This window comes from Helianthus annuus, chromosome 13 (assembly GCF_002127325.2).
Source record: "Helianthus annuus cultivar XRQ/B chromosome 13, HanXRQr2.0-SUNRISE, whole genome shotgun sequence".
Classification (NCBI taxonomy): Eukaryota; Viridiplantae; Streptophyta; class Magnoliopsida; order Asterales; family Asteraceae; genus Helianthus; species Helianthus annuus.
The window spans coordinates 139,292,408-139,303,457 of record NC_035445.2 but is presented as its reverse complement, the minus strand read 5'-3'; the positions used below and the strand labels follow the sequence as shown (position 1 = coordinate 139,303,457).

General features: G+C 33.9%; 1 protein-coding gene across 2 annotated transcripts; it reads left to right on the top strand.

Moving 5' to 3' along the window:
- The first annotated feature begins 6,979 nt into the window (after positions 1 to 6,979).
- Positions 6,980 to 8,904, top strand: LOC110899520 (dof zinc finger protein DOF1.8). Of its 2 annotated transcripts, none has more exons than XM_022146405.2 (2): positions 6,980 to 7,135; positions 7,647 to 8,904. In XM_022146405.2, the coding sequence occupies exons 1-2, from the start codon at positions 7,112 to 7,114 to the stop codon at positions 8,520 to 8,522; spliced, it is 900 nt and encodes a 299-aa protein (XP_022002097.1). In that variant the 5' UTR covers positions 6,980 to 7,111; the 3' UTR covers positions 8,523 to 8,904. The 2 variants fall into 2 exon arrangements, with proteins under 2 accessions (XP_022002097.1, XP_022002098.1); XM_022146406.2 differs by having other exon boundaries at positions 7,118 to 7,320.
- The last annotated feature ends 2,146 nt before the right edge of the window (positions 8,905 to 11,050 follow it).

Here is an 11,050-nt window from a genome sequence, read left to right as displayed (position 1 = left end):
GAAAAAAAGTTCAATTATTTTAATTTTGACCGTTGGCCAACGGTCACAATCAAAGGGCCCCTACTTTCAAACGTTTCACGGCTGTTGTGGGCTTGGCGGAGGTTGCTATAACGCCATGTTTAACGAAGGCGGGCCGATGTTAGGGGCGTCACCCAACTTAGGTGGCTAGGGGCATTACCCAACACCGCCCGATCTTAATGACTCGCTAAAATTAAAATAGTAAATATGTCAAGTGAAAATACTTGGTTTCCTACAAAAAAAAAAAAATTTTTTTGAATTTCTTTATATATAAAAAATGGCGAAAATTGGTATGCAAAAAAAAAAAAAAAATGGTATGTTTTTTTTGGCTTTTTTAATTAGTTTTCGAGTTTTCACAATAATTAGTGGTTTTCATTTGAACCTTCCCCTATATATATATATATATATATATATATATATATATATATATATATATATATATATATATATATATATATATATGCGGTTCCTGTAAAAAGGACCTTTTCGTGAGAAGTGTGAGAAGACATAAAAATTCATGTGTAGGCATCATGTTTTGAACTTAGGAATGATGTTTTGGGTTGTTTCGGTAAGAAAAACACCAAACATAACAATTTAAAACACAATGCAACGTATTATGGGTGTGAAATTTAAAACACACTACATAACACTTAAAACACCCTACTTAATGTTCTTGGCATGGTGTTTTAAGTTTTAAGCCTAAAATTCATTGCATCGTGTCTTAAATTGTTATGTTTGGTGTTTTTCTTGCCAAAACAACCCAAAACATTGTGCCCAAGTCCAAAATATGATGTCTACATATGAATTTTATGCCTTCTCACACTTCTCACAAAAAATGTCATTTTTACAGGATCCTAAGACTATATATATATATATATATATATATATATATATATATATATATTAAAAATGGAAAAAAAAGTTTAATTATTTTAATTTTGACCGTTGGCCAACGGTCACAATCAAAGGGCCCCCTACTTTTAAACGTTTCACGGCCGTTGTAGGCTTGGTGAAGGTTGCTATAACGCCATGTTTAACGAAGGCGGGCCGATGTTAGGGGCGTCACCCAACTTAGGTGGCTAGGGGCATTACCCAACACCGCCCAATCTTAATGACTCGCTAAAATTAAAATAGTAAATATCTCAAGTGAAAATACTTGGTTTCCTATAGTTATTGTAGTAAATTACAACATCAACATACTCAGTATATCCCACTAATAGCAAAGTTAAGGTAGGGTCTGAGGAGGCTAAGATATAGACAGCCTTACCTCTACCCCGTAAGAATAGAGAACCTGCTTCCAGTGAGATCCCCTGCTCGATGGTAGTTTTGTATCAAGCCTTGGACATAAGACATGTAACACTCGGCAATTAAGACAAAGGCCAATTAGTGCATGTACTCCATTGTCTTTCGACTATCAACGTCACTACATGATGCATGATTAACCATCCCCCTCTTTTAACATTATTTTCACGAATTTAGTAAAATAACGTTAAAATTAGTGTACTTTCACTTTTGTCTCGGAACGCCCACACATATATACATTATATGAAAAAAAAAAAAAAACCCTCCTATATTTAGGTTAAAAATAGATTTCTTCTTCTCAACCTTTTTTTTCTTCATGAAATGACATTGAAACTTCTGGTAGATTTGCTCTTTTTTTGTGGTACTATTGTTCATTGGCATGATAACTATATATGTGATCTGTCATCCGACAATATTTATTATTTGATTTTTTTCTTTTATAATTATAAAATACTTATAAAACATCATTTCCAGGTTAGCGCCATCCCAGATTGTACGTTAATTCTCTAATCTTTTAGACATCTTTATCATTCAACTACATCAAATAGATGTGGTCCAAAACAGGCCTTATTTTCTACTACTTTTACGATGATTGTCCTTTGTGGTTTTTGATTATGATTCTTCATGACTTTTGAATCATCGTCTGCTCCTTTTTGCTTTGGTGCTTCGAAGCCTAGCACACCGATTAACCAACCATCTATTCACCTTTGTAGCCAAATATAAAATTAACATATTATGACTCATATACAAAGAGTGTTTGATTTGCATATATATGACACGAAATTTTGTGAGATTTTTTTTTAATCAAGCGTGCTCTATTAAAATAATAAAAAAAGGAACCTCATAGAATGCAGTTCTTAAAGGAGCGGAAATCTTTCGATGGTAAAGGATACATGATTGAACAATGTATGAGAGGCAAGATAAAAGAACAAATAGATTTCAAGTTAAGAAATGTAGGAAATTTGTCAAACAAACTTTGATTGAACTCATTCTAGCAATGTTGGAAACGGCTCGTTGAATCCTAATCGTATATATCATATATATTTAGACTTTAACTTTTTAGGATTTAGCTTCAGAAATTAGTTTTAGGGTTTAACATTAGGGTTTAAAGTTTAGAGTTTAGCTTTAGATTTTAGCTTAGTAATAAAATCTAGCATGAAACAATGATGACACAAGAAATTAGGTTCCAACTAAGTTATTCTAATTTTATACATCTTTGGAAAATTAAAATGATAAACACACCTTAATCACCTAGAATCATACAATGAAGCTCACTTTGATAATTTAAATGTTAACCTCGATATATGAATTAATTCGTTCATCAAAAGTTCTAATTCCACAACTTAGGGGAGAAGGGGCACCTCAATGGTAGTACCCATGCCCTAACCAATCAAAGCACACCACGTCAAATTTTTTAGAAACTACCCTTGAGTCACAAAACACTGGCAGATCATGTTTGACCTCGACAACATCACCAGCTCACGGGTTGTGTAACCCGGAAAACATACCTGCTATGCTTACCCTTGTGCATGGCGGTGGTGTTGTGGCACAAGAAGGAACCCGGAGAGGGTACCCGTGATAGTGCCACGTTTCCCCTTTTAAGGAAAGTCATTATGAATTGCACATTTAAATCTATCTCAACTTACAAACTTTAAACATGAACTGTACAACTAGGTAATTTTGGCCACAAATTCCTAACTTAAATAATTATCTTGCTCAAAAATCCATAATAACATTTAAAGGTCTTTTTAGACCCATATGTAACAAAGTATATTTCTATAATTTTCAACACATTTTTAGTTTCTATTCAGCATTCCTAGTTCATGGCATAAATCTATTATACAAGTTCATGGGATCTATAAACCAATGCCTACACATGGTTTTCCAACATAGTATGACAAACATTTATCAAACCTTATATCATGACAAATCTTTATCAAACCTTAAATGAAATCCAAGTCAATGACAAAAATTTATCAAACCTTAAATGAAATCCACTCAAATAAGCATACAACATTATTGGAACAAATTATAACATGATATAAAGATTAACATAAAACATCATCATTTCGGACACAATAGTCATCACATTAACAGTAGTTTCATCATAATATAGATAACTAATGTGCTTAGCTCACGAGGCTTACATAAATTACCTTACTAAGACATTCACGGCTAAAATTAAGATATTCAAACCATAACCAAGCAAGGTGAGTAAGGCGGTTGCTTGATGAATGATGATCTTTTTGATGTTGGAAGCCTCTTGAATGCTTGAAAATAGATGGAGTCACCAATTTTTTGAGTTAAATTTGTGGGTTTCAAACTCTAGAGGACTCTCTTAGAAAGAAGGCAAAGGAAGTAGGAAGCAAGATATTTCTTCTTAGGAGGCATGGTCATTCTCCTAGACTAGACAAAATCTTGCTTTACTTGGATGAAAACTAAAATCCGAAACTTCATTGGCTTTCCTGTATTCAACACCATTATTCGAGAGTAGCTGGTAACTTGGTATAACGTGGGTAAATGGTGTTGAAGCTAGGTTTGATATGCACAAGTTTTTAAGGAAGATGTTGGTGCATTTAGTGTGTCCGTTACTGTGTGAATATGCTAGATAGAGCGTGTGTTGAACATTGTATAGTTGTGTATGTGATTAAGTATGAGAGGAATTCAAGACTCATACGCACGCAAGAGTCATTCGCATGTATGAGTCGTACGTGAGTGAGAGTCCTGCGCTAGGTGTCCTACGCCTATATAAAGGGCAGTGATGCGCATGGACTTCATAAATTTTGGAATTGAGAGGAGATCAAACGTGTGTTCTCTCCCAATGCTTAATGATGTATACTCTTTCGCTGTGAAATGGAAGCTAATAAAAATTGTGTTAACTAGTCGTTATGCTGCCGAAATTTCTACTGAGTTAATTTCTTTCTATCCAAACTTCCATCTAAACACTATGCGAAACATTTAAAGATCCTAGCACCGGATTCTACAAGTGGTATCACTGCTACGGTACTGATTCAATCGATCTAATCGTTGATTGATACACCTACACTCTTAATTAAAGTGTTTTAAATGATAAACCAAAGGTGCCAACACGTTAAAGTCAAAATTTAAGGTCATAGTGTTAAATTGAAGATTTATTTGTGTTTAGAATTAATTTTCGCACTTGTCTGTGGTGGTTTATCATCAGATTCGAAGAAATGAAGATTTAGGATAGAAAAAATTATGAAAGCGTGTTGGAGCGTAGGAGCCGTATGCGCACACCACGTATAGCGTAGGAGTCATACGCGTGCACCATATTGAAGCGCAAAAGTGATATGCGTGTAAGAGTGATAAACACCATGGTAACGAGACGAATGTCCAGAAAAAAATGGGTGATAGAAAATTTTTCCAAAATTTTAGCGTTAAAAATGGGTTGTTCGGGGGCATCTAGGAGGAGTTGGAAAGTGTGTTAAGATAATGGAATCACAGAGAATTAAAAAGAGTGGGTTAGTCATGGAGACGGAGTGAACATAGTGACTATTAATGGGGCAAAATGTCAAATATTTCGTAGTAAAGGATGATAGGGATCAGAATTTGCTGAAAATGAGGAAGAATAAAAATTTCATGTCAAATGTTGAATATTTGAGCATTTTTGGAAATTTAGACAGATAGTGACAGAGATGATATGCAACAGTTTTCGGGTGGTTTTGACTCAAATTATTTGATAATGCGTAGCATCTCGTATTTTTTAGTTTGGAAACAAATTGAAATCTCAGTCTTCATGAAAGATAGTTTGCATAGTATATCAACGTTTTTTTTACTGAATGCCAGTTTTCAGTGGAGATTTCAAGCACATGAGGGGCTTGAACGTGGCAACTCTAACTGGAAAAGACTACATATTTGATTTTCAGCAGATGACTTATTTTCTGAACTAACCGTCCGGGAATAATGATGTTTGAAGATTACATTGCTTACTACTATTCATAGAGAAGACTACATAATTGATCTTTGAAGAACGTCTATCTATATACTTTGAAGATCACAATGTGTTACCAGATGATTTTTTATCAGATAAAGATTTGCTAGTCGTGGATATTACCGTTTTTGCTGATTAGTCATTGATGATGGTGGAGCACAACGATGATTATTGAAAATGAGATTTCAGACTTTTGTGGGTATTCGTTTATTTGAAATTCTTTTTAAGCCCTTGGTAAGTTTCCTTGTGCATCAGGTGATTTTTCATGATTTTGGAACATTTGAGTAAGTTTAAGGTTATACATGTGGTCTAATACGTTCTTAAATAAAACTTACGTATCTTTTGCTCTATAATTATTAAATTTGATGTTCGTAACATGTGATAATAAAATCGCAGCATTTTTGTGTGGAGTTATTCAAGTTCAACATTTTTTTAGTTGTCCACAACTAAGCAATAAAAAATATGTACTTTTTCATCGGTGTTCACATGTGAACGTTCTAATTTAGGAATAGAACATTATTTTTTTAGAACAACAACTGTTAAGATAACAGATACTGGGTGATTGGGCAACCGTAGGCCAACCCAGATCGGAACCCACCGGGTTTCTCCACGGAGGGACATAACACCGGCTTATGGGACCCTCCTTATCCCCACGGGAAACCATATTGCCAACTGCCGATTGACAGACGTTGCGCTACCATAAGAGCCGAGACTCTCTGGCGTAACGCACGGAGGAACGAAAACCCGTGTTGGCTTGGATTCGAACTTGCGAGTGAGCGTCTAGCTAATTAAATCAAAATTAAGTACTCATACTTGTTCACACGACAAAGAGACCTATGGGGATTAGGGTTGGGGTTAAGACTATGGTTCTAACTTCTATGATGGCAACATGCATTGGTGACCATAAGTAATGCTATTGTTGCTAGGGTTACAATTTCGGACTAATTTCATGACCATTTTGAGAGGTTTGCTAGAGATTTGTAAAGAGAAGGAATAGGGCGACATAAGAAACATCTGAGCTAGGATTCCTCAAGGCATTCTAGAGATGGCATAATTTGTCATGGTTGACATAACACGTTTAACAAGTTTAATGAATCTGAGCACGATACAACAAAATAAACACATCATTTTCATAAATAATAACACATGCATATTTTATAAGTAAGCGACACGACACAACATAACACACTTAATACTATTAAATATAAATGCTTGATAACACATATCACACATCATAATTAACTTGATTGTTGGCATGACTTAGTAAACATGTTTAAGAAATATAAGGCATTCTAAGATCTTCATTAAAGTGTTCACTCATTTATGCCCCAAACTCATTTACTCCAAAATTAACCTAGTTAACTTTGTATTGAGTCATATCGTGTTAACGTGTGGTCTTCTTCTGAAGGAAGCTAGTGAGACGATGGTGCCTGATCCACCTTGGTGTTCTGATTACGACTTTGGCTCTCCTAGAAAGAGAAACATATTAGAGAGAGAGATATGAAAAGTGAGGGATGAATGGCCACGAATCAAGGAAGGGAAATACAATTACCACTATACCATACTTTTTTTCTACTCGATCTAGTACCCTTTATAAAATAATATTACAATTGACCATAGGCTTTTTAATATTCTGATTTAATTAACGGTTCTCAATTTTTTTATGTTGCATACAACTCCACGGAAACCATCTAAAACATTCCTTTCTGTGCTTTTTTCAAGAATAGTGGAAAGTAAAAGGAGGCCATCCATCTCTCTCTCTCTCTCTCTCTCTCTCTCTCTCATCTCTCTCTCTCTCTCTCTATCTCTATCAATCTATCTGCTTCAATTCTTTCAGCCATGGACAGGCCTCAGTGGCCACAGGTATAGAACTAGATCTTTGACCTTCCTCATCAACTTGCTAAAATTCACACAACAAAAGGAAGATAAAAGGCTGAATTATGTCATTTCATTGGGTTCATGATCATATGAATTGAACTTAGCTAAAGTTTTATTTCCACATAAATTCTTAAGGGATATGATTATGATCCTATACAATTAGTATACATGTAAGCCTCCACTGATCTTCAAATATTTTATATTCCTTTTTCTCTCGGTTGTTTATCTTTTCAGAATGTGTATAATACTTTACTTTTCAGTTTTCATAACATATATACAAAAGTATAATATAAAATAAATGTTAACTTTGATGTGTTCCTTTTTCTTGAAGATCGGTTTATATGGATTCTGAAAAGCATAAAGTGATTGGCTTTTGTTTTGTTCATTTGTCTTCAAATCTTGAAGCTTTTTTGAATCTTTATGTCAAGTTCATCTTTTCTTTACCTAAATTATTTCATGCTTTTTATCTTTATGCATCTTTTTTGTGTTTAAATAGGAGATATTGGTGAAGCCCATGGAAGAAATACTAGCACCCAACTCCGCAATTTCAAGTAACAATAACAGTAACGGTAACAGTAATCTCTCGAAGCCCTCTTCAAGTTCTTCATCTTTCGAAAGACGGGCAAGACCACAAAAGGCAGCCGCAGTAAACTGTCCCAGATGTGATTCGACGAACACAAAGTTCTGTTACTACAACAATTATAGTCTTTCGCAACCGCGATACTTTTGCAAGACTTGTAGAAGGTATTGGACTGAAGGTGGAACACTTAGAAACATTCCTGTTGGTGGTGGATCAAGAAAGAACAAGAGATCATCAGCATCAACAACAACTTCTAGTACTTCGTCTTATTCTTCAGTGGCAAAACCAACACTTCCTGATCTAGTTGTACCTTCCATATCTACAGCTGTACTATCTCAAAACCCTAGGATCCATCATGACCAATATGGTCAAGATCTAAATTTAGGGTTTCTCCAAGTACCCAACTTTGATGCCACCAAGAATACAAATTCTTCTGTTTCTACTACTACCACAACAACTAATACTCAGCTTTCGGCTTTGGAGCTCTTGACTGGAATTACATCAAGGGGTACAACGAGTTCGTTCATGCCTATTCCGGACCCTAATTCGGTTTATACACCCTCGGGGCAGTTGATGATGCCCATGTCAGAATTCAAGATTCCATCATCACTTAGTTTTTCTTTAGATGGAATGGGAAGTGGTAATGGTGGGAGGCTTTTGTTCCCGTTTGAAGAGTTGAAAACAAACACATCAGCAACTCATGATGATGATCCTCATGTTGGGCAAAATAAAGATCAGAATTGTGATTCCATTGGGTTCTGGAATGGAATGATGGGTGGAGGCTCATGGTAAAGAAATTATATATATTCTTATATATATCTATTTATATTATAGTTTTAAACTAAAGGTGTTGGGGATTTGGTTCTTTCTTTCATTTAAAATCTTGATTTTTCTAGTATCAAAGTGGTGTGAGTGATGATGACTTGTTTGGATTTCTTGAAAATTAAAGACTAACTTGATAGGATCAAAGAAGTGGTTTTCTTCAATTCGGTTTGATTATATAATCTCATATTCACTTTGGGTACTAGAAGGAGCTAGCAGGGAAATTACCTAATTGATGTCATAATGTTATTGGTAGATTGGGGATTTGGGTACATATTTTAATGCATTGTGTACAACTTATTATTGTATGTTGTTGAATTTCTTATTATATGCAATTCTCCTTTCCAACCTTTATCACTAGCATAGTTGTGGGTGTCGCGCATGCCTCCTTGTTCATCTCTCTCTCACACACACACATACACACTCTCCCTCTCTCTCTATATAAATATGTATATAGAGAGAGACGTTGTACTTGTCACACATGTACTATGTATTGGGTTGTGTTAAACATATCCAACGTCCTAATGTTTTTATTGAATGTGCCTTCTTCTCACCGGTTATTCTCATCCTATTGTTTTTATTGAATGTACCTTCTTCTCACTGGTTATTCTCATATATGGTGTGCGTTCAGCATAGAGGGGGACACTGAACCGTATTGCGTACAATTTCAAATGTGTACGTTTTAGGTCTGATTACACGTATGGATGGATTGTGTGAACATGAAAGTTGGGATTATGACAAAGCATTCCTTTTGAAAAGGATAAAAGCAAGATGAAGTGATGAGCCAGGTTTGTACAATTACTTTGGTATGTGTTTTGTGTGGGGTAAGATGGATACTTTAAATCACATACATAATTTTGAAGAGCTAAAGTTGAAACTGTTACGCCTGCTACAACTGAAAGTTTCAACTGCTTTATTCATATATCATCCATCTTATCTTTTTCTCACGTTATAGTAGCAGTACATTCACATTAGAAAATAGTAAATACCTTCACATCTACGTTTTACCTTTTATATTATATATGAAAAGGGACTGACTTTAGAGATTTTGTTGTCTCAGGATTATTTATGAGATTACATTAAATTGTAGACGTATTTCTACTATCTTATTTGCATTTTATTAACGAAAAGAGAATTTTGAGATTAAACCTTGCGGAAATATCTACTTTAAGAAAATAATATGCATTATATATAGAGAGCACTCGCAAAATAAAATGAAATATCCATTTTTCTGATCTAAAATGATCTCAAAACAAAAAGAAAATGATACAAATTAATATAACGTTGTCACTAATCTCTCTTAGATTTCAGGGAAGTAACAAATTAATTTGATTAATCGTTTATGTATATATAGCCGTAAAAGATATAAATAAAAATATATATATGAAAATAATTAGTATAACTTAAGTATATGTGTGTAAGAAGCTTTAATTTAACAACCTAATTTGTATTTGTAATAACTTAGTATCTTGTAATATTAATTTGTGTTCTGTTAATATAGTTCAGCTTCGATTATTTGGCAGTATTTCATACCAGAAATTTTCAAGCTCTCTCTTCTTGATCAATATTTTATGTGGATAAACATCCAAATAATAATGCAATTTCACACGAATTAATTACTAATTACACTGTTAAGATATTTATTTATATTGGATTTTTTTGTATGTCAATTAACAAATTATTAAGCTTAATTTTCTTTGGACATTAAAATTATTATTAAGCTACATGTTAAAAGGTGAACTTCAACTCAGTATCCTCAATAACCCCCACATTTTCCAAAATGAAAGATTATTTTAACCAAAATATTAATTAACATTGCTGATTTTTTTAGTACATTGCGTATTTAAGATAATATAATATTTTGTTTCATTTGTAAAGGATATAGGAAGCTGTGAGAAACCCTAGTTTATTCTTCATTGTTGTCCATGTGAGAGTCAGAAACATTCTCCTTGAGGAATGTGCTAAAGTTAAAAGGAATAATCAACAAATCACTCCAATCCACTTGCAAGAAATCGACAGATTTAAACCTCTTGCAAAATAGTTGAAAGTAAAAAAACAATCTTTGGGACAGATGATAGTTTAGATAAAAAAAATCATGTTATATATATACGTGTGTGTATAGTGAGAGGGGTATATATACACACACTTCTAACTTTAGTAAAACAGTATGCAATCGATGAATGTTCCATATTAAATTATTAATTTAACTTTTTAATATAATTGATTTTAGTTTGCTGTACGATACCCACCCATAAAAAAATATTATATGCAACATGAGGACGAAGGTATGTGCCTAAAAATAATCGTCCCATTATTAAAATAATACCCATGAAACATTTCCCCATGAATCCAGTTGATATGTGAAAGTGCCAACTCTTGGATATCCAAAAAAATGCTAGAAAATAAGATTCCAAATACAAAGCCATATCGTACACAAATGGAGAAAATTCTGGTTTTAGGTTTGGTTCATGATTTGGCACCATTATTGACATGATACT